This window comes from Crinia signifera, chromosome 1, assembly GCF_055691185.1.
Source record: "Crinia signifera chromosome 1, ASM5569118v1, whole genome shotgun sequence".
In the NCBI taxonomy this organism is placed as follows: Eukaryota; Metazoa; Chordata; class Amphibia; order Anura; family Myobatrachidae; genus Crinia; species Crinia signifera.
The window spans coordinates 351,043,064-351,067,551 of NC_139217.1; the positions used below are offsets into that span (position 1 = coordinate 351,043,064).

At 43.1% G+C, this 24,488-nt stretch overlaps 1 protein-coding gene and 1 long non-coding RNA gene across 5 annotated transcripts in view; one reads left to right on the plus strand and one right to left on the minus strand.

The window, feature by feature from the left end:
- Positions 1–20,080, minus strand: part of LOC146008240 (uncharacterized) — a 38,077-nt gene extending 17,997 nt beyond the window's left edge. For 3 of the 4 annotated variants that reach the window (XR_014444489.1, XR_014444487.1, XR_014444486.1), the window contains exons 1-2: positions 18,040–20,080; positions 2,033–2,069 (exon numbers count right to left, since the gene is read on the minus strand). This is a non-coding gene — a long non-coding RNA (uncharacterized LOC146008240). Of the gene's footprint in view, positions 1–2,032; positions 2,484–18,039 lie in introns of those variants that run through there. The other variant, XR_014444488.1, reaches the window with a different exon arrangement.
- Positions 19,741–21,200, plus strand: COX6A1 (cytochrome c oxidase subunit 6A1). Its single transcript, XM_083147312.1, has 3 exons — positions 19,741–19,918; positions 20,069–20,208; positions 20,960–21,200. The coding sequence occupies exons 1-3, from the start codon at positions 19,816–19,818 to the stop codon at positions 21,056–21,058; spliced, it is 342 nt and encodes a 113-aa protein (XP_083003438.1). The 5' UTR covers positions 19,741–19,815; the 3' UTR covers positions 21,059–21,200.
- The last annotated feature ends 3,288 nt before the right edge of the window (positions 21,201–24,488 follow it).

Here is a 24,488-nt window from a genome sequence, read left to right on the forward strand (position 1 = left end):
ATACATATTTTTGCAGTCACCTATTCCTATCGGGGAGGAGGTCTTTAGCAAGATCAACTGTAATATCTCATCTTTCATATGGAGAAATCAGACTCCTAGAATTAAAATGTCTACATTAAGTAGAGAGCGGCATAGAGGGGGCGTTGCAATGCCTAATATTAAATTATACTACTATGCTGCCCAAATGGCTCATTTAGTGGCTTGGGTTAAGCAGGATGAGAATACAGAGGATCTTGTTAAATTCATATACAAGGTGGCCCCTGGCCACTCCCCACTGAAGGCAATCCTGATGAAGGAAGGGGGCCGAAGGCATCCTCCGCTACTTAAACAAGCTAGAAATATATGGAAATGGGTCAGTAGGAAAATGGAATATGATAAAATAGATCCAGATATGTATTTATTTTCCCTGTCTCAGCTTAATACATTAAATACACAACAGGGGAGTAAGGTATGGGCTCAATATGGAATCACCTCTATTGGACAGATATATGTAAATAACGATTTGAAATCCTTCTATCAACTGCAAAATGAATTTGCTCTTCCAAAAACTATGTTCTTTATGTACTTGCAGTTGAGGAGCGCTCTGTCTCAGAACAACAGGGACAAATATATTAACATAATTGAGACTCCAATTAAAAAATGTATAAAAAAAATTGGGTAGCAATAATCGGTTATCAAAATGTTATAAGTATCTGTTAGAAAATACCCAAAGTGAAGAACTGGGGAACCTAATTCTGAGATGGACCAGTGACATTCCAGAACTAAATACAGAAAACTGGAGGTCAGTACTGGGGGCACCCCGGGCTGGCTACCAGCTCCCTTAGAATTCAACAGATTCAATTGAATATTTATACAGAACATATCTAACACCTGAAAGGATCAGCAAATTCTCTCAAAATAATTGCACTAGATGCCCTAAATGTAAGGCCCTGTGTTGTAATTTTTGGCACCTCATATGGGACTGTAGTAAACTGCAAAAATATTGGCAAGAAATAGGGATAATAATGATCAATATGGGGATCCCAAGCCTCTGTTTACAACCTTTAGGGTATATTATGGGGGTTTGGTCTGCCAATACAATGCCCTCAGAGCTCAGACAGCATGCGATCAACCTATGTGCAATTGCCAAAGTGGTGATTGCTCGTTCATGGATGGCGCATGTACCGACCCGGCCCGTGTATCCAAGATTGGATCCGCTTAGTAAACAGTTCTATGGAGCATGAGAAGTATACGTTCCTATCAAGAAAAGCAATCAGTAAATTCTATGGTATTTGGGGGAAGTGGTACCACTCGAAGTATTATAACGCACAATAGCACTTTAAATGTTTGATGTTTACACAGATTTAATAACTAGATAAATGTATTGATTTGAGCACGTCGTTATCTGTTTTGACCATAACTTGCATTGCATATTATGTAGAGATAGTCTAAGAACTTAGCATTTTTAAGATAGATTGATCAATGACAATAATCTATAATGAAGCACTGTTCACTTATATCTTATTCACTCAAATTTTTTTTTATAATTATATGATGTCACTAATTGAAAACACTGTAGAAGTAGGAGTAGTCCCTTTAGTATATGACCATAAATAATTGGGGGGAAAAAAAACAAAAATACAACTTTCAGATATAAACATTGAATTTAGTATATAAACCAGGTAAGCCACCTTCCTTATGTAGTATAGAAGAGATTGATAAGCAAACTGTTTCTATGGCTAGATAACGGCAAGAACGAAGAGCTGATTAGTGGATAACTATATTATAGTACCTAGGCTGTTGTACAATGTACTGTATGTATGTAATGTATGTCTTGTGTGTATGTTAAGTATTGTGTAATCTTTTATAAACTTTTCAATAAAGATGATTAATAAAAATAAATAAATAAAAAAAGAAAAAGTCGGCTTATACTTGAGTATATACGTTATTTGTCTTTAAAATAAATTAAAATACATTCTACAGTCACAGAGACTCCCCCTCGTATAGTTTTGTATCTTATGGCAAGGGTAATACGTAAGTGGCTGATCAATACCTGCAAGTTGTGTATTCTGCACTGAGACAACCAGCACCTGCAGAAAAGAAATAGGTCAATGTGATTTATTTGTTCATAACAGGCAAAAATCCTGCTTTTCTTTATTTGCCAGTTTAAATCTTTAGAAAGCACAGCCCTATGCATATTTTACATTGGTCTTATAATAAAGATTATTATTATTATTTACATTTAAGGCACCACACAATTGCCTCTGCACAATAAAGATCAATAAGCTTTATGGGTGGGATGTACTAAGCTGATAATGCAGCCAAAGCTTAGAAAACGGACATGTACAGGGTTTTGGTTGCATTTCTCATATGTACCAAACTTAACCCTTTGAGTGTCAACATCTGCTAATAATGCCGGAGTTGCTCAAATTTGTTTTATAAATTCAAATAAAAATGTGTAAAAAAAGATTATATTTCCTATATAAGGTAACCATTACAGGTCATTATGATGAATACAAAGGTTTGCATTGACTATTTTCACACCAATTTTGACAAATTCACTTGGCACTCAAAGGGTCATTCAATGCTTCGGCAAGCACAGCATAGCATACGCCATTTTACACTCGCCATGCATGTGCCGCTTTTTTCATCTGTCGCCAGGCCTCCCGCTCACCCTATTCCAGGGCTCGACAAAACCCGGGCGCCAGGTCGCCATGGCGATCAGATTCTGCTTCCTGGCGACCACATTTGCCAGGAAACAGAACCCCCGGGCACAGTGGTAGCGTGAATTAATGACAGGTTCAGTGGCCTCATGGTGGATTATACTATTAGATATAATAGGCAGCGCGGCAGCAGCCGGCAGAGCGGTGCACTGCTCACCCGGCTGCCGCTTTGTGCACCGCTCTGCTGTCTGTATACAGGATAACATGTGACATGCCGTTTAAAAAAAAAAAAAAAAAAAAAGTGTTTCACCTTTATAACAAATGTTTACAACTCCTTTATGGAGTGTATAGAATTGAAGAGATGCCGTTGCCGGGGTGTTTAATGCGAGGAGGGTCCGACTGCTGGGAGCGTTCAGCAGGCTGGCAGCAGGGATCCCTATCTGTCCCTATCTATTACCTTCCTTCTGCCGTCTTCTCAGTGTGGCGGATTCCTCCTATCGGAGCGTGCACTCGATACCGGAAGTTCGGGTCCGTGACTTCCGGCCAGTGTGTTCAGCTACTCGGCACGTCTACGGCTTAGTTTTGGCTTGGTCTCTGTCAACCAAAGCGTTTCGAAGCTCTAGGCTTCTTTGTCAAGGATGTATGGGTGTTTCCATAGTCTGTTTTTATACCAGTTTGGGAATTTTTTCTTCTGAAAACTTTATTTGTAAAAACGGAAGTTCATTCTTTTTGGCGGCATGCACATGTATCTATAATGGGAATGTTCAATCTTAAAAAAGTGCTCTATGTTTGTCATAAAATATATGTTTTTGTGTATTACTTTAAAAAGGCTGATAGTTCGAAATCTATGTTTAATCCAGACGGTTGTAGAGTTCTTAATTCAAATATTCATTTTGATTCTCTTTTTTTGAGTTGTGTAACAGGGTCTCCGCCTCTCCAGTTTTTCATGATTTTTTCGTTGGCATTCATTTTCAATAAACTTGGATCTTTGTTGTGATACTCTGAGAAATGTTGTGATAAGCTGTGCGTTTGTAGTCCCTTTTTGATGTTGTATACAGGGCTGTGGAGTTGGAGTCGAGGATTCGGAGTCAATTTCGAGTACCTGGAGTCGGGGTCGGAGTCGGCAAACAATGCACCGACTCTGACTCCGAAAATTATAATTAATGACTTCTATACTGTAAGAATAAAGACCAATGCATGCAGTGCCTCACGTAACCGCAAAACGAACACGTTAAGTGACCGTGAAAAAGCATGCTTTTCATGTGCTTCACTACATGGCACGCAACGCACAATTCGGAGCACCAATACTTATAAATGTATTCTCCTTTGTAGTTTACAACTTATTTCCAAGGTCCAATAAGGTTTTCAATACCTTGTTGGTAGAAATCACCTGGTGTAGACTCAAAAAATTCATTCAACCAAGCTCTCCCACCATACGCACAACATCTTTTTACGCAGATGAAGATCTTGTTTCATCTTGGCTAAGCCATTCCTTACGCTGGTTCATATTGATGTACAGGCACAATTTTTCGTCGCCAGTAACAATTCGGTAAAGAAATCATTCCTTGTGTCCATGAATTGAACAGTGACGAGCAAGCAAACCAGCGGAGATTGTGGCTCGTTGATTTTTGTTGTCGTCACAAAGCATGCGGAACTCATGCTCCACACTTCTGAACCTTTCCTATTGTTTTTGTTCCCAAAACAACCAAATAATGTGGTTTTTATCTTTGAACTGGTAAAGTTCCTGTTCCTGATGTTTATGCCTACTGCTACTATGCAGCCATTTAATTAATTAATAAAAAAATTAATAAAACTTTGTTTTCATTGTGTTTGTCCTTTGCTTAAACTGTTCAATACAGTAGACTGTTGGCTTCCCAGCCTCTAGTTTCTGTAGTAATAATATGTATGTTGCCTTTCTTTCCTTCAAGGAATGTATCAAATACATTCACATATTAATACAGAGGAGTCGGAGTCGGAGTCGAGGAGTCAGCGTCAGAAGTACGAGGAGTCGGGGTCGGAACATTTATCTACCGACTCCACAGCCCTGCTTGTATATATGTTCTGCGGTACGAGTTTTGAGGTATCTTTTGGTTTGGCCCATGTACTGAAGACCGCACGGACATTCAAGCAAATATATAACTTCTTTTGTTGTACAAGAGATGTTTTGTTTGTATTCTTGTTTGAATGGAATGTTGTCAAGAGTTTGGTACTCTGTGTACTCCTGCTACCAGCCTGCTGAATGCTCCCAGCAGTCGGACCCTGCTTGCATTAAACACCCCGGCAACGGCATCTCTTCAATTCTATACACTCCATAAAGGATTTGTAAACATTTGTTATAAAGGTGAAACACTTTTATTTAAATTTTTTTTAAACGGCATGTCACATATATCATTTTTTAACATAAATTCCCACACATATTTATTTTCACATTAAACAAGCGCTCTTTTTTCCTATACCCAGAGTACCGCAACCACATAGAGCTGCTAAACCAGAGCGCAGCACATACTCTGGTACTTATGTAGTATCTGGGCGTCCAATTTTGTGATTGTATGCCTTACCTTAAGGCATACAATCAGATGCGATGCGATGCGATTCGATGCGATTTTGCATAGGATTCAATGTTAAGAAGGTCCTGTTCATTTCCCCACTATCCAAGTGGGCATAGAGTTGATTTTATATAGCGTGGCAAGCGCAGCGAGCCACCGAGCCCGAAGCATGGCGAGCGAAGCGAGCCCCGCGAGGGGACGTATATTTCTTAAAAAGTATTCTGTGTACGCTCGCCACGCTTCGGGCTCGGTGGCTCGCTACGCTCGCCACAGGTTTATATCCAACTCCATGCCCACTTGGATAGTGGGGAAAGGAAAAGGACCCCTTTTTCCCATTGAATTCTATGTTAAAATGGACTCAGACCATTTTAACATTGAATCCTATGGAAAAATCTTGACCATCGCATCGCATACGATTTGGTCGCATGCGATGCGATGCGATCCGATTTCTAAATCAGACGCCCAGATACTACATAAGTACCCATACTCTTTATCCACCTAAAGCTCCCCATTTTCCTAAGAGTAAAATGGAAGATTTCAACAACCTCATAAGAATAACCAAAGAAAAGATTGAAAAATTAGATTATACAACAGAAACAAAAGAAATTCAGACGTGATATGATAGAAGAAGATTCACCTATTCATGCAAAATCAACACGCCGAATAGAGAATGACAACAAACCACAATGGAAAGCACCAACAAAACAACAGACATACACGTAACCATACAACAAACAACAAAGATCAAACAAAACTCCACTATTAAAGAACACGTCCACAATCCTGGGTAACAAAAGAAATTACAACGAATATGACCAAAGAAACTTCTCCTATCAAAACAAGATCGCTAAAGAATCATTCCAAAATGGAAGAAAAGCAGCACAAACAGAAACAAGAGAACATACCACCACATTGATGAAAACAATAGAGGAAAGAAGCCATACCTGCAACCCAAGAAAAAGAAACACAATGGAAGAAAACGAGGGAGAAGATAACATCCTGGAAATCGAAGATTTTTTAGACCAGGCTTGGAAGAGAACTCGACCACCAGAAGACACAGTACCAAACAAGAAACAGAGAACCACAAACCTCCAAACAGAAGAGGCAAAAGAGGTGGGAGAAAAATAAAAATAAAAACACCGAAAGAAAATAACAACTTGGATATTCCCATTGAAGAAGACAAACAGACCATCTTCAATCTAAGCGGAAAGGAACTAAACCAGGATGAAATCAATCTCCAAAAAAAAGATTTAAAGTTCGCACCACATTCTACTGTAAATAAATTCGATACATTTATCGATACAGAAAAATTTGTTCGCAAACTGTGTATAAAAAAATTATTTGAGAAGAATCCAAACAAAGAAGATATACAACAACCACAAGAATATCAACACACAGACTTAAAACCAGCATCCACCTTTTATCCAGCATATATAAAAGGTCCACACATACGAACATTTCAGAAATTAGTGGAAGAAGATCTGCGACAGTTACCAGACAAAGGAAAAATTCAATATAATTTATCAAAAGAAGAAAACAGAGCCTTAAAAGAACTGAAGGAAGAGAAATCAATAATCATCAAACCTGCCGATAAGGGGGGAGGTTTGGTATTCATGGACATCAAACAATATGAAAATGAAGCAAACTCCCTCTTAGCAGATACGGACACATACAAGAAAATAAAATCGGACCCGACTGAAAGTTTCAAGATTAAAATACAGACACAATTGGATGAAGGTTTAACCATGGGAATCCTCACCAAAAAAGAACATCAATTCATCACAGCAACACACCCAATCATACCAACCTTTTATCATTTACCAAAGATTCATAAAGATATACAGAACCCACCCGGACGCCCAATTATATCAGGAATCGGATTGCTTACTGCAAACTTATCAAAATACATCGATCAATTCCTTCAACCAATAGTCAATCAACAGAAGAGTTATCTAAAAGACACACTACACATCCTCCAAATTCTCAACCAAATCGAATGGTATCCAGAATACACCTTATGCACTAGTGACGTCAATTCACTGTATACATGCATACCACACTCACTAGGGTGTACAGCTGTAAGAAACTCATTGACCATCCAAACCAACATACCCAACCAACAAATTAATTTTATCATGGAGCAAATAGAATTCATTTTGGAAAACAACTACTCCTGGTATAACGGAGAATTCTACATACAAACAAAGGGGACAGCTATGGGGACATCCTTTGCACCGTCTTATGCAAATCTATATGTTGCAGAGTGGGAGGAGTCAAATATATGGAGCAACAACCAATATTTGGAAAACATCGTTTGTTGGCACAGGTATATTGACGATCTTTTCTTCATATGGAAGGGCACATCGTCAGACCTTGAAAAATTCATCAAACACATGAATGAAAACCAAATTGGATTGGAATTCGTCACCACAACAGATAAACAAAAAGTTATTTTTCTGGACTTTACACAAAAAACAATACCCTCATGACCAAAACATACATCAAAGAAGTCGATGGAAACAACTTTCTTCCATACCAAAGTAATCACCATATAAATTGGAAGAAAAACATCCCTGGGGGCCAAGCAAGAAGAATCAAATGAAATTGTACAGAGGAGGACAACTTTAACAAACAAAGTCTAGAACTAAAATCCAAATTCCTGAGGAAGGGATATCCTGAACAACAAATTGACGATGAACTCCACAAGGTACAAGTACTGGAAAGAACAAACCTTTTACAATACAAGGACAAAAAGAAAACAGATTTAAGCAACAACGTACCATTCATCACGCAATACAACTCCAATCACAAACAATTTGAACAGATTTTGAAAAAACATTGGAACGTACTAATGCTGGACACAGACCTACATAACATCATACTGCCCACCCCTAAAATCATATACAGACGAGCAAGAACTCTACAACAGGAATTGAAAAGCAGCTATATACCAAAAACAGGAGGAGAGAAGGAAAAACAACAAACATCAGGATTCTTCCCCTGCTTAACATGCACAAGTTGCAAAACCACTCAAACACAGAGTACCTAACCCTTGACAACATTCCATTCAAACAAAAATTCAAAAGAATACAAACAAAAACAAAACATCTCTTGTACAACAAAAGAAGTTATATATTTGCTTGAATGTCCGTGCGGTCTTCAGTACGTGGGCCAAACCAAAAGATGCCTCAAAACTCTTACCGCAGAACATATATACAACATCAAAAAGGGACTACAAACGCACAGCTTATCACAACATTTCTCCGAGCATCACAACAAAGATCCAAGTTTATTGAAAATTAATGCCATCGAAAAAATCATGAAAAACTGGAGAGGTGGAGACCCCGTTACACAACTCAAAAAAAGAGAATCAAAATGGATATTTGAATTAAGAACTCTACAGCCGTCTGGATTAAACATAGATTTCGAACTATCAGCCTTTTTAAAGTAATACACAAAAACATATATTTTATGACAAACATAGAGCACTTTTTTATATAAGATTGAACATTCCCATTATAGATACATGTGCATGCCGCCAAAAAAGAATGAACGTTTTTACAAATAAAGTTTTCAGAAGAAAAAATTCCCAAACTGGTATAAAAACAGACTATGGAAACACCCATACATCCTTGACAAAGAAGCCTAGAGCTTCGAAACGCTTTGGCTGACAGAGACCAAGCCAGAACTAAGCCGTAGACGCGCCAAGTAGCTGAACACGCTGGCCGGAAGTCAAGGACCCGAACTTCCGGTATCGAGTGCACGCTCCGGCAGGAAGAATCCGCCACGCTGAGAAGACGGCAGAAGGAAGGTAATAGATAGGGACAGATAGGGATCCCTGCTACCAGCCTGCTGAACGCTCCCAGCAGTCGGACCCTCCTCGCATTAAACACCCTGGCAACGGCATCTCTTCAATTCTATACACTCCATAAAGGAGTTGTAAACATTTGTTATAAAGGTGAAACACTTTTATTTTTTTTAAAACGGCATGTCACATATATCATTTTTTTACATAAATTCCCGCACATATTTATTTTCACATTAAACAAGCGCTCTATTTTTCTATACCCAGAGTACTGCAACCACATAGAGCTGCTAAACCAGAGCGCAGCACATACTCTTTATCCACCTAAAGCCGCTGCAGGGAGCTCAGGGGGCTCAGGCCATGGCTGGTGAGTGATGCTGCTGTACATGATGGGGGAATCATGGTTTTCCCCCTCATTCTGGTGGGGTCTCCCCCTCAACTTATCATTCCCTCTGGCCACCTTCACCCTCTGAAACCGCCTCATCCTACCCTTGTGCCCACATCACTCCTCTTTGTGGCCCCCTAACCCCCCCATTCCTCCCCCCCCCCCCCAGCTCAACCTTCCCTGTGACCACCTTCACCCTATGGAACCCCCTCACCCTACCCTGTGCCCACCTCACTCCTCTTTGTTAAGTAGCGGCTAAAGTAACTGTAGCAGTGGCCACAAAGATGAGGAAGTACCTGCAATTTTTTATATATGTATATATTTTTTTCTAACATATATTTCTACTCGGTGGTCAGCACCCTAAAAAAATCCTAGAGTGAACACTATCCATGGCAATGAGCATTTACCCCCGGCAGACCGGGTTAACCCCATAGCAACAAGCATTTACCCCTTGGCAACAAGCAGGTTAACCCCTGGCAGGCCATGGTAACAACATAGTGGCAGAGCATGTTAACCCCTGGCAGACTATGGTAACACCATAGCAACACGCATTTAACCCTAGCAGAGCATGCAACCCCATTGGCAATGAGCATATTAACTCCTGGCATCAATCATGAAACCCATAGCAACGAGCATGTAGGTAAGCGGAACTTATGTGGCATAATATGTAATTACGGCATGTGGTATTATATGTAATGAGCATTACGATGTTTGGTATAATGTGTAATGGGCATTATGGCGTGTGTACATATTTTGGGGTGTGCCTTCTCCGCCTACTGTCCCTACTATTAGTTTATCTGGCTCCTACATTTTCATCCTGGCTCCTAGATTTTAAAGAAATTTGTCGAGCCCTGCCCTATTCAACACGTCAGCTGGTCACCGCCCCTGATGGCGAGCATTGACCAATGCGGCTTATGAGAAGTAAATGGCTCCATTTGTAGGCAGTGTTCAAATATTGCAGAGAAATATAGAAAAACGCAAATTAGCCTAAAAAAAAAACAATTCCAAATCAGCAGACTGCTAATGCTGTGTGTATCTCCTCAAAGGCGTAATAAAAGAAGAGGTAAATCATGGGTAATAACTGAGGTTAATCATGGGTAGAATAACAGTGAGAAAAAAATGCATCATGGGGGAAAAATGACCAAAATAAAAATAAAAATAGGTACTTGTTTAGTTTCACGGCGGCAGTGCGAGGACGCTCAAGCTAGGAATCTTGGCAGCTTGCCAGACTGCCTAAAGCTACGCTATCAGCATAGCGTGTGCCGCTCTAGCTAGGAATCTTGTCAGCTCGCCAGCTGCCTGTACGTTATCAGCGTCCTTTGCTGACTCCTCCAAGGCAGCCCAGTGCTGCTACTCCTAAACTCCTGTGAAGCCTAGTGAGCGCCTCTCACACAGAGCTTATGCCCGCATGATATCCCCTCAAATATTGCAGAGAAATATAGAAAAACGCAAATTAGCCTAAAAAAAAACAATTCCAAATCAGCAGACTGCTAATGCTGTGTGTATCTCCTCAAAGGCGTAATAAAAGAAGAGGTAAATCATGGGTAATAACTGAGGTGGATCATGGGTAGAATAACAGTGAGAAAAAAATGCATCATGGGGAAAAATGACCAAAATAAAAATAAAAATAGGTACTTGTTTAGTTTCACGGCGGCAGTGCGAGGACGCTCAAGCTAGGAATCTTGGCAGCTTGCCAGACTGCCTAAAGCTACGCTATCAGCATAGCGTGTGCCGCTCTAGCTAGGAATCTTGTCAGCTCGCCAGCTGCCTGTACGTTATCAGCGTCCTTTGCTGACTCCTCCAAGGCAGCCCAGTGCTGCTACTCCTAAACTCCTGTGAAGCCTAGTGAGCGCCTCTCACACAGAGCTTATGCCCGCATGATATCCCCTCATGGGGCTTGCTGCGCTCGGCATGCTTCGGGATGGCGTGGATGGTGGGGGTGTTTCAGGAACACATTCAAACCTGCCATATCATACATTTGAGCAATAGCTACTCAGACGTCAGAAGCAGGAGGGTATCATTGCATTGCTGCTGGAGCGTCTGAGGCTGCCTACCTGCTGGAGCGTCTGACACGCTCCTACATATCACAAAGATGGAGCGCCTCTCTGCCGGCGCCCGCATGATCCCCTTTCCACAGGATAGAGGATATCATGTGGGCACAAGCGTGTGAGAGGCGCTCACTAGGCTTCACAGGAGCTTAGGAGTAGCAGCGCTGGGCTGCCTTGGAGGAGTCAGCGTAAAACGCTGATAACGTACAGGCAGCTGGCGAGCTGCCATGATTCCTAGCTAGAGCGGCATGCGCTACGCTGATAGCGTAGCTTAAGGCAGTCTGGCAAGCTGCCAAGATTCCTAGCTAGAGCATCCTTGCGCTGCCGCCGTAAAACTAAACAAGCACCTAAAAATATATTAATGTGGTGCTTCTAAAGAAAAAAATATAGATCTTTCAAATAATAAAAAAAATAGACTTGTAGACACCAAAACACAAAGAAAATATTTTTTTATAAAAATACGTAAGTTGAGTTCACCTAAAAAAGTTGTTCTCCGTTTTAGCATTGAATACACAAACAGCGAGATGTGCAAAATTTCCCATAAGAAAACAATGACAAACAACGACGAGGACCAAGCGACGAACAGAGCAAAGCTGGCTGTTTATTTTTGGCAAACTTGGAGCATTGAATAAGGCAAGGACCATTTTTGGCGAGAGGACTAGCCTTCTCACCAAAAAAGAGCGATCCTCGCTGGAAAAAAAACAGAGAACTGGGAGCATTGAATGCTGCCCAAAGAGTTAAGAATGTGAAACATTATGGAGCCTGGGCCTAGTAGGCAATTCCACCTACAGATGCTGTTGCCTACAAGAAGCCTATGGAATTATTTCCACAATATTCTCTAAAAAGGATTCAATCGGATCCCTTCCAGTGTTCCCACAGCGTGCACATGAATAGGCACCTTCTAGGACTCTCAATTTATAAACCTGGAAACCCTTATATTGCAAAGGACAGGGGAGCAGTCATTGCGATTTTAATCACATTTCTAAGTGCATACCGGTTTTATCAATGCAGGCATGCACCTGATAAGTGTCAGAATGTATTACATCCTAAATGCATTGCGAGGTACAGCCTGCCCCATAGGCGCCGAAACCGTGGGTGCTCCGGGGCCCGAGCACCCACGGAAAGTGAGGAGCACCCACAGCATGGGCCACGGCAGCGGGGTCCCAGCAGCGGATATGCCGTCAGCAGCAGGGGTCCCTGCGGCGGATGGGAACTAGTAGCGGTATTAATACCCATCTTCCGGGACCCTGCTGCTTACGGAATATATGCTGCTGGGACCCCACTGCCAGGATCCCCGACACGAGGAGCGGGTGAGTCCCGGGGGGGTGGGGTGGGGGTGGGTAGTAGTCTGGGGGGGGGGGTTGGGTTGGGGGGGGGGGAGAGCACCCTCCGAAAAAAAAGTTAATCGGCGCCCCTGGCCTGCCCTATGTCTCATACATCAATTATGGAAATGGGATCTAACCCTAATGGTACACTTGTCATAAACAGTCATTTGTACTAATTTAAGGAGAATATAAATATGAATGATAACTCACAAACTTTTCTTTCACTCATGGTTAGTGGTTGGGTGAAGCCATTTATTGTCAAACAACTGTGTTTACTCTTTTTAAATCCTGATGACAACAAAAACAACCCAAATGACCCTGATCAAAAGTTTACATACCCCAGTCCTTTGTAGCTGGAGTAATTCATACAACGGTTGGTACTTGTTTCCTAGCACGGCCACAAATCTTGGCCATCGGGGGTAATTTTAGTGGCCTGCGACGCAACCGACGCGATGCCCCCGATTTTTCCATTGAAATGCATTGAAAATAGTGAAAAATCGGGTCGGTCGCGTCGTGTGCGCCTAAAAATGGTTAAATGGTCCACCCGCGATGGCCGCGATTTCCCCATAGGGAACAATGTTAAATGCCTCAATTTACCCGCGATGACCCCGATTTCCCATAGGAAACAATGTTAAATGGGTCAATTTACCCAAATCATCATAGGGAAGAATAGTAAATGGGCCAGAAAGCCCAAAAAACCCCCCTGACCAGTGAAATGTCCCCCCAAAAGTAGTTCACGCCACCCCGCGATGAACGTGAACCCGAAGCGTGGCGAGCGCAGCGAGTCCGCGAGGGGCGGCGGTACGTGTCCTCCGACCTTTTCATACCCCCACTATACACTAGGGCGTGGAGTGAGAATAGAATAGTGTGGCGAGCGCAGCGAGCCACCGAGCCCGAAGCGTGGCGAGGGGACGCGGATACCTTCACAGGTAAACGCGTCCCTTCGCGGGCTTCACAGGTATCCGCGTCCCCTCGCGGGGCTCGCTGCGCTCGCCACGCTTCGGGCTCGGAGGCTCGCTGCGCTCGCCACACTATTCTATTCTCACTACACGCCCTAGTGGATAGTGGGGGTATGAAAAGGTCGGAGGACGCGTACCGTTCACGTTGATCATGTGGTGGCGTAAACTACTTTTGGGGGGACATTTCAATGTTCAGGGGTGTTTTTGGGCCATTTATCATTGTTCCTATGATAATTTGGCTAAATTGAGCCATTTCACATTGTTTCCTATGGGAAATCGTGGTAATCGCGGGTAAATTGAGGCATTTAACATTGTTCTCTATGGGGAAATCGCGGGCATCGCGCCTGGCCCCGATTTTACCCCCGATGACCGCGATTATGATCGTTGTGGCCGTGCTAGGAAACAAGTACCCAACGGTTATTTTTCCTTCACAATTTGTAACAGTTACCAACGCGTTTCGTTTCAACAAGAAACTTCATCAGGGAAAAAAGACAATTGATCTTTTAATTGGTACATCAAATGTAAATATGAAAAACCAGAAAGTAGTAGATCTAGATGGAGTTTTATAGGCTTAAATTTGGCTCATTCCTCCCAATGGGACCATCAATGATATGGTTCGCATTTGATAGTGGACCCTTATGCCCCTTTCAGACCGCACTTTAAAAACGGTATATTGCCGTTATTTTACCGTTTTAAAACGGTAATGTGTGCGGTCTGAAAGGTGCAGGACCACTTAACCGGTTAGAAAAAAACGTTTTTTCTAACCGGTTAAAATGCAGGGTCCTACCCGTTTCAGAACCGGTATTTTAGGCTCAAAATCGGTTCTGAAACGGTATTTAGGACCCAGCCAATGAGCTGGGTCCTAAATTCAGCACAGTGAATACTTAATGAGCGCTCATTAAGTATTCACAGCACTGGAGCCCCCCCCCGCGCGTGTCGACGCCCCCGCGCGTGTCGACGCCCCCCCCCGCGCGTGTCGGCGCCCCCCGTGTCGACTTACCCCGTGCCGGTATCTCCGTTGTGGTTCCCGGCACTGCAGCTCAGTATGCTCGGAAAGCACTTATGAAAAAAGTGTCTTTCAGAAAATGGCTGCCCCCATACGAAAGACAGTTTTTTTAAACAGGGTTTCCTATGGGGCAGCCATTTTCTGGAAGACACTTTTTTCATAAGTGCTTTCCGAGCATACTGAGCTGCAGTGCCGGGATCCACAACGGAGGTACCGGCATGGGGCAAGTCGACACGGGGGGGGGGGGCGCCGACACGCGGGGGGCGTCGACACGCGCGGGGGGCGTCGACATGCTCTCGGTCGACACGCGCGAGGGGGGGGGGGCTGCACGGAGGGGAGGGCTGAAGGCTGCACTGGCTTTGACCCTGTATTTGGAAAGTTTCCAAAAACGGGTCTGCCAGTGTCAAAAAATCGGCACTTAAACGGTAATATACCGTTTAAGTGCTGCGGTGTGAAAGGGGTTTTATCTGGCAGACCCGTTTTTGGAAACGTTTCCAAATACAGGGTCAAAGCCAGTTATGCGGTCTGAAAGCAGCATTATGTAGCTTTCACATCACATAAAACATTTTGAAACGTTTTGAAAAACTGTAATTTTAAATGGTATTTTAAACGGGTCTAGTGTTCATATTGCAGCAGATTACCATTTAAAAATACCGTTTAAGTACCATTCACATCACCAGTCAAGCCGTTTAACCTCTGAACACGTTTCTACCCACAGCTTATTTCCTGATTCAGGGAAGGGACACAAGACAAGGGACAGTCTATCACAGTGCTCTAACCTTTATTTTTTACTAAATACCATTTCAGTGCCATTCAGACAGCACAAAAACGGCTCTGAATTGGCTTTAAAATGGGTAGGACTCTGCTTTTTAAACGTGTTGAAATACCAGTTAAATTTAAATGGTATTTCAACTATGACATTTTCACACTGCAGCCTTAAACGTTTTAAAAGGCAAAAAAATGGCAATATACCGTTTTAAAAGTGTGATGTGAAAGCTACATTAGTCACTCCTTTATACAAATAAACAAAGGAATTATTGGGACTTCATAATTATACAGAGACTAATTTTTTTTATGAGGATAGTCTCTCCTTAGAACATCAGTCTGCAAAACTGTATTCTCCTATTCATGGAATGGGTTTTTGTTATTGGGCATGGGGGTTGTCCTGGACCATGATTGGCTGGTAGGCGGGCCTAAGTCCCGGTCTGGGGGCGGAGCCCCAGATGTAAACAGAACACCGGACCGTGATTACAGTGCTGCAGGGCTCCCGGACAATTGCTGAAGACAGCTGTGAGTATGTTTTCTCTCCACAGGTACCCCAGTGGATTCTACAAGACAAGGGAACAGATCTTCTATCAACATACAGTAGGTGAGTATGGATGAATGGGCTTCGTGTGTAATAAAGTTGTACTGTCAGTGTGTGTGTGTGTGTGTGTATTTATTTAACTATTTGTGCTACTGTGGGACTTTATTGCCATACATGCTGGGACTTGTGGTTCTCCAAGTCCCTGCATGTGGTGCTGGCTTGCTGGGACTCATAGTTCCACAGCAGTATACAATAGTTTCTCTATCTTTTTACACAAAAATCAGCTCGATGCCCACCACCCAGGGGAATCGAGGACATCCCCAGGCTTCAGCATGGGCAGGTAAGTTCTGGAGGGGGACCCCTTCTTTGGGGGGGTCCCCACTCCCCCTGGACCCCTGCTGACTGGTAAGGGGGATGAATGCTTTGGCCGAGGGGGACTTATATAAAAAGTCTCCCCCCGGCTATGGCATTACCCTGCTGGCTGGTTGGGCCCGGTGCTGGTTCTTGAAATATGGGGGACCCCTACTTATTTTGTCCCCCGTATTTTGGTAACCAGGACCAGCCCTTGAGCCTGGTGCTGGTTTTATAAAATCCAGGGAACCCCAACTTGTTTGTCCCTGTGATTTTATGAAACCAGGACCGGCTCTTTGAGCCCGGGGCTGGTTATGCTCATGAGGGAGGACCCCACGCAGTTTTTTTTTCATTTTTTTTTTAACAAAATCGCACATTTCTGAAAATGTGCCGATTTTCATGACTGAAAATTGCACATTTTCATGCCTAAAAATCGCACTATATCGCACTTTACCGCACTTTTTTGTCGCGAATTCGCATCTCATTAAAAGGATTTTTAAAAAGTGCGATGTAGGGCGATTTAGGACAAAATCGCAATTTGTTAAACACGTATTTCACTAAATCTCGCCAAGGTCCCAAATACAACATAGTTCATTGAAGCAGGCACTCACCATAGGCATTGAAAAAGTTGAAGATACGTTTTTATTTACACCATCAAGGCAGTCAAACTGCCTTGATGGTGTAAATAAAAACTTATCTTCAACTTTTTTAATGCATATGGTGAGTGCCTGCTTCAATCAACTATATTATCTATTTATCTATCTATCTATCTATCTATCTATATACAATCCAAAAGTAGGAGGCACTCAGTCATGGGTACATCACAAAAATATACCAGGAAAGACTAAAATATTTTAATATGTATAGTTTAGAGCAGGGGTCCTCAAACTATTTTGCTCTGGGACCCCAACAAACGATAAAAATAATTACAGGACCCCAGCAAGTTACCACAGATGGTCATCGCGTCACATGTGTAGTCAGCACATACATGGCAGCATTGTGGAGGCACAAAATGATGGGAGGAGTCTAAAATAACAGGCAATTCAACAGATTTATCAAACTTGAATCACTGACTGAGATTAGAAAAGTCATCAGCCTGATGGTCAGCAACATGGAGTCGTGACCCCATACTGAGAAGGTCGGGACCCACTTTGGGGTCAGGACCCACAGTTTGAGAACCGCTGGTTTAGAGGATAGAAGGGAAAGGGGGGACATGATAGAAACTTTCAAATATATCAAGGGTTTTAACAAGGTACAGGTGGGAGACATTCTTCACAGGAAGAGGAGCAACAGAACAAGAGGACATGCACTGAAACTAGAGGGAGGAAGATTCAGGGGAAATTTGAGGAAGAATTATTTCACAGAAAGGGCCTTACTCTAGTTCACTCTTTTTGACAAAATGTACAAAGTATGCTGAAGGGAAACCCAGGAGCATAAAAAGCAGCGCTGCACAATGATGAAAAACAATTGATTTAATAAAAATACATAATTCATATGACATAGGCACAAAAATAATCAATTTAAAATAGAAATATATATATATTGGGGGGGGTCTGAGAGGAGTGATCCGCACCGATATGCAATGGGTCTGGGGACAGTTTTTGGCCAGTGCTTCCAATTTGTATGGAGGGATAAGGGGTAACTCCGGAGGTTTTGTAATATTTACCAGGCTGGTCGAAACAAGCTGAATAGATGTCCTTGGATGATGACAACAATCCAGATGCAGTTCTTGTGAGAATAAGCAAGCAGCTTCACTGGTTTTGGCAATTCCTCTTACAGAGTTTGGTCCGCTTTTTCAAATGAATACAGTCTTCCTTATTGTATGGAATAGATGGTAGGCTTGTCCCCAAAGGTGCTCTCCTCAGACCCAATAAACAGCTGACGCGTTTCCCTGCTATGAATAGCAGCTTTATCAAAGGTCTTTCTGACAAAATCCTTCTTAGATGGCCAAAACCATGTGCACTGCAGGGGGGCAGCTGTAAAATGTGCAGAGAATTAGATTTGGGTGATTTATTTTGTTTCTGTGCAGGGTAAATACTGGCTGCTTTATTTTTACACTGCAATATATATCTTACTCCCACCCAAATCTAATTCTCGCTGCACAAGTTACATCTGCCCCACCTGCAGTACACATGATTTTGTCCATCTAGGAATGATTTTGTCAGAAAGAGTGAACTAGAATAAGGCCCAAGGTGTAGTGGCTAAGTGGAACAGCCTCCTGTCAGAGGTGGTAGAGGCAAATATGCTTTGAGGTGTTTAAAAAGGGGCAGACTAGATGGGCCAAGTGGTTCTTATCTGCAGTCAAATTCTATGGGTAAAGTAAACAAGCTAAATTTGCACCAAATACAGCTGGGTTTTCTTTACCAATGACTGAGTGCCGCCTTCTTTTGTATTGTACACATACCACCTTTGGAGGGCACCTGAGCTATTGATTATTAGTGTGGAGTGCCAACATAAAATTAACAGTATATAATTTTATATATGAGATGCTCGACATGCTTCAGGCGTGCTGGCTCATTCCATTCACCACCTGGTTACAATACGCAAACAGTTGTGGGGTTGATAGTGAAACTGTAAAGGGGTGTACACAGGAGCTGGAGGATGGGCTGTTTTAACTAAGCAATTTTGCTAAGTCAAAACCACCCAATAACTGCCAGAGATAAGCCGTCAGCCATCCCGATTAGCAGCCCGTGTGTGCAGCCGAGTAGACACTGCAGGTGTAGTCAAAATATTCTTGCATGCAGTGTCCATTTGGCCGGACGATAGCCACGCATCTATCGCCCGCTGTGTACACACGGGGCAATTAAGGGAACCCTTCTAAGAGATTTTGACGATGTAGTCAAAATCACTTTGAAGAATCGCCCCCTGTGTGGACGGCTTAAGACCCCCAGGCTTGCTCCTCCCCTTGGGTGTGAAAGGTCCTTTAACCCACTTGGATTTAGCAACGACCCCAAATGCATCTCACCCCTATGATTATGTGTAAACACTGAGGCAGCATATTTGATTCTGCCCTGAGTTCAGCACAGAGGTGTCATTGTGCAGTGATCTCTTTGTATTAAGCTTAGTAAACGTAAGACAGCTAAAATGACACTGTTGGTCATGTAGCAGGTAGCCTAGCATATCGGAGACCCGTATGTCTATATAACTCCCTTTTTACTGTACTACATAAACAATATTAAGATTTGATTTCCCAGATGTTACTTGTCTTGGACGCTGTGGGCGGCTGTGCTACTGCATGAGCCGCCTGGTCAACAGGAGTCAGGAGGCTCCCGTGACGCCCGACGTCGTGTGCCAATAAGACTCCTACCACGTGCAGCTGCTCCAACTCCCGCATGCGCAGTGCCCTGACAGACTGACACATGCGCAGAGCGGGTAACACGCCCTTTCCGGTCCCTGGCACAGGGTAATCTTGCACGTCCGCCAGTAGACGGGCAGAGAAGACATGGCGCCGGCACTGGGCAGACTCTCTGGGCTCCTTGGACGGTCCCTGGCCAGCCGGGGCCGCCTGTATTCCGCGGCTGCACACTCTGAGCACGGTGATGCAGGTATGTGCTATTGGCAGTGTCGCGGGTTTGGCGGACCTGACCCGCGGGTCACCTTCACCCGACTGCAGTGTGCCCGGCGCTCCCGGTGAAGGTCACCGCGGCCCCGGGCGACTCAGTCACTGACTCGCTGTCTGCTTTGTCTCCTCACAGCTCGCACCTGGAAGATCCTGACATTCGTGGTGGCCCTGCCCGGGGTGGCCGTGTGCATGTTGAACGCCTACCTGAAGGCTCAGCACCACGAGCCGCCGCCCGAGTTCATCCCCTACGAGCACCTGCGGATCCGGACCAAGGTAACCCGTCCCGGAGTTAATTTTGCCTGTGTCCTTGACTAGAGAGGCTTCCATTTTGCGGTATACCATTGACCTGTGCACTAAGAAAGTGTGCATTCGTTTGTCATATGTAGAAACTGCAATTTAATACCATTGCACAGTAGGACTTGTAAACCTACACAACACGTTTGTTTTTTCCCGCATCTTTGTAAAGGAATTAATCTTTAGATAGGACAAGGACTTTACTAGTTTCTTTTTGGTTAAGGGCAGCCTAAGCAGCAAAATTTGAGGGATGTGTCATAAGATTAATATTGTTTGTATGGTGCCAAAAGGGTTCTGCAGTGCCTGACAATGCATAGATGAGCAAAAAAACAAACACGAAAATCATGATTTACAGTACAAATGTGAAATGGGACAACTGCATGGTAAATAAGACGGTTGAAGCAGCGGACACTGACGCAATTCTGAGTGGAAGAGATACACTCTTAGGAAAGCACACGAGGAGAGCAGGCCCTGCTCCTGAGAGCTTATGTTAAAAAGACATACTGGCCAGATGCTGTGTATAGTGTCTGAAAATGTATGTTTTCTTTGAAAATGTCAAGTGCTTTACAGCTGACAATTGTATGCTATGGAGTTGGTGTTCTTTCCTTGATAATCAGCCAAGTACAAATCCTTTTCCCTTCTGGTAACTCTCAGTGTAATATCTGTGTATGTATTTTCTCCCCCGGTTTGTGAGTATTTATATGTAACATTCCAATTTATCTTTCTACAGAAATTTCCCTGGGGAGATGGTACAAAGAGCCTTTTCCACAACGCTCATGTGAATCCTCTACCCACTGGCTATGAAGAGTCAGACCATTCTGAGCATTAACTTTCGGAGACATTTCTGGACCAGTGTGTTACATGGGCCCACATAGGAGAAGGGATCATGCTATTCTATTTAATGCTGTAAATTCCACACTGACCTTTTGCATTAGAGGTCACTTAAATAAAGTTCTGGCTTGTGCTACAGAGATTGGCTTATGCTTTGTAGTGATACAAAATGTCCTGTTACTGTACTTAATACTCCCACTATGTTTTAATTTACTAATGTAGTATCTGTATGATTTTTAGAGTACAATGGGGCAGATGTATTAACTACAGTTAAGTGCAGAAACTAGAAGTAAGATCTCACACATTACAGCTGGCCAGGATTCGTGCATGCGCAGGGGCACCGATAAGAAGAGCCGTTATGCCCAGCATTATCAGATGGGGTAATGCAGGAGGGAGTAACGGGTGCCTGCTTCTTCACGATAAGCAGGACCTGTTATTTAACAAGCGATAAGGGCAGATTAATATATTTGAGTCTGTATTTTCCTTGCACACAAGTAATTATCTTATACAATACAATTGGAGGTAATACTACTACTATTAGGTAAGTTCTCTCTGTTCTTCTAGAACAGTGGTTCTCAACAGTGCATGTTTTCTGATCACCCGGCAGGTGCGCTCATTATTCAGTCACATTTTAAAAGACCCACAGGTGGAGCTAATTATTTCACTTTGTGGTTATTTCTGGAGACCTAGAAAATGTGCACTGTTGATTGTACTTGAGGACCAGGGTTCAGAAAGAGTTTAGTATACACAATAGTAAGCTACATACTGGCTTAGAAAAGTCCTGGTATACAGCCTAAACAACCCACAATCGTACTGTTTTCACGTCTATGTATTTTACATGAGTGTGGTGACCAGGTTAATTGCAGGTATGTCCCTAAATGCAGGAATCCTGCTCAGACTGAAACGTCTATTTTGTCGCTGGGCAGTGTAGCAGTTCATTTGGAAAACAAACTTTTGCAGTTGATGGGAACTTAGCTGGGTATCTAAAGAATTTTGCCTGAGAACAAAAATCTAAGTGAATTGTATAGATATCACTATCCGATATCTTGTTTCATGTACAATTCACAAATTGTCACTTGATTTTTCAAGTCTGCGACTGTGAGTAGGTGTGACCTTTCCACAACTCTTCAACAAAGACAGGCTAACTTCACAGACCGCATGGGTATGCTTGGAATTTTTTTTTTTTTTTTTTTATTATAACAGTCCCAGAAAACTGCTGTCTTGTAGTCAAATTGCAAGAGAATTGTGATTAGATGCTTTAGCTTTTTCTTGTGAATTTGCACATCCATGAATGAAGAAGGCCCCTTGTCTGGATATCTTTTACACTCTTGGCACATCCTTGCAAACTCAGTACATCATAGGCTATAAAATAATTACATGAAGTCCACACTAGTGATTTTCTCTTGCTTCGTAGCTATAGTTCAGGGGTGCTGGATGGGACAGGCATTCACCCGACGTCGGGATCCCGACTGTCAAACACCAACGGCTGTCTGCTATTTTCCCTCTGGGGGATCCACGACCCCCCATAGAGGGAGAATAGAATAGGTGGCTTGCGTAGCGAGCCCGCAAGTGGCTTTCTTGCGCTCGCCATGCTGTCTGGGTCCGGCCAGTCGGGATAATGACTTTGGGATCCCGACTGTCGGACCCCTATACCACACCCATATTTCAGCTCTGACTGGAATGGCTTACTGTTTGGCACATCTCTGAAGGCATGCCAGAAAGAAAATGCGGTTCTTGTGTATTATCACGGCGCCCATTGCGAAGTGGTGTATTGAGAATACCACTATGCTGGCTCCGTAAACTACGTAACTTGTTCTGGATCTGTGATGATACACAATGCTTGATATCCCCACTAACCACATCATACCCCCCAGTATCCACATGGGGGTGGAGTTCATTTTCATAAAGTGTGGCGAGCCACCGAGCCCGAAGCGTGGCGAGTGGACGCTGATATGCGTTCCCTCGCGGGGCTCGCCATGCTTCGGGCTCTGTGGCTCGCTCCACTCGCCATACTTTATAAAATTAACTCCATGCCCGTGTGGATACTGGGGGTATGACGTGGATAGTGGGGATATGACTTTGTTAGTGGGGGAAATGTGTATTGTGATAATTACCCTGCTCTGGCCCAGCAACCGCACCTCTCACTATCCCTGCGACCCATCAACGCACAGTCACTCCCCGGCGGCAGCATTCAGTCCCCCTCCTCCGGTAGTCACTCCCTGGCACCAGCGTTCAGTCACCCTCATCCAGCACTTGCAGCGGACAATGAACGCAATTAGCGTAGTGCTGCTGGGGGAGCAGGGAAACCATGTGATGCTCCCCTCAGCGGCACTACGCTGAATTATGTATATTGTACATTGAATAGAATATGGCAACTAATTGTTTTTGTATATTTAAAAAAAGTCATTCAGGCAAATGATTTAACACCTTTATTTGAATAGTAATTTGTATTTGATTTCCAGAGTTTGGGAGCAAAGGGCTGTCTGTTTGCTCTCTTAAGGCTCCCATACACTAGTCCGACTTGTCCTAAGAGAAAGGGGTGTCCCAGCGCTGGCTGAATAATTGACAAGGCAGTTAGTTTAAAAGTGAAATGCTTGAATTTCTAATAAAAGAACGCTTACATTTAACTACAAGATACATTTCAGAACATGATATAAACAATAAAACATACATAAAAATTGAATGTTATTCTCTGGAGCTGAATTTGCTATAGGTACATGTAAGGTCAGACCACTCCAACTGGAAAAGTTATTAGAATCCGAATCAGCTTTTATGGCCGGGTATATTTGCGTATACTAGGAGTTTGAACTTAATTGCTGTGCAACAGCCATTTAGGTAACCGTTAAAACAGTGACCGTGCAGATATACATAACACATACAGGTATATGCTCAATGTGCCCTGGGGAATGTAGATACAGGGAACATATATTCTGAGCTGCGCAGCACCTAGGCAGCCATCAACGGTGCCACTGGTCATTGCAACAGGTAGGTAACAGTTAAGCAGGGACAGTACAGTTTTAGGTTGCTATGCAGTGTGGGAGACAAAGGGGTACATATGGCTGAGTGGCACAGTTCCTAGGCAGCCATTTCCGGCGCCATCGTGATCATGCTACTCAAAGGTAAAACTAATAATTTTATTTATATAGCACATTTCTTCCTTAGCTGGCACATCCTGCCAGCTTGCTATATTACCAATCAACGATGTAAAAGAATGCTGCTGGACTCATTCCATGATGGGATGGATTTGAATAAAGACTGGAGGAGATGGGAGAAGAATCCTCTTATGCCAGGTTATGTATCCCTTCTGTCCTCTCATAAAGTGCACTTTGAGTTAACAGGAAAGAAGGAATCCTTGAGAAGCTGCAACTCGGTATACTGGTTAAGTAGAGGCAAAGCAATTGTCCCAGATGTAATGTCCAGTTTGAAAT

Bases quoted from the DNA above. Each gene is read 5' to 3' on its own strand.
- COX6A1 (XM_083147312.1), top strand. From the start codon at position 19,816: ATGGCGCCGGCACTGGGCAGACTCTCTGGGCTCCTTGGACGGTCCCTG. The intron at 19,919-20,068 runs GTATGTGCTATT...GTCTCCTCACAG, and splicing joins CTCTGAGCACGGTGATGCAG to CTCGCACCTGGAAGATCCTG. The intron at 20,209-20,959 runs GTAACCCGTCCC...ATCTTTCTACAG, and splicing joins ACCTGCGGATCCGGACCAAG to AAATTTCCCTGGGGAGATGG.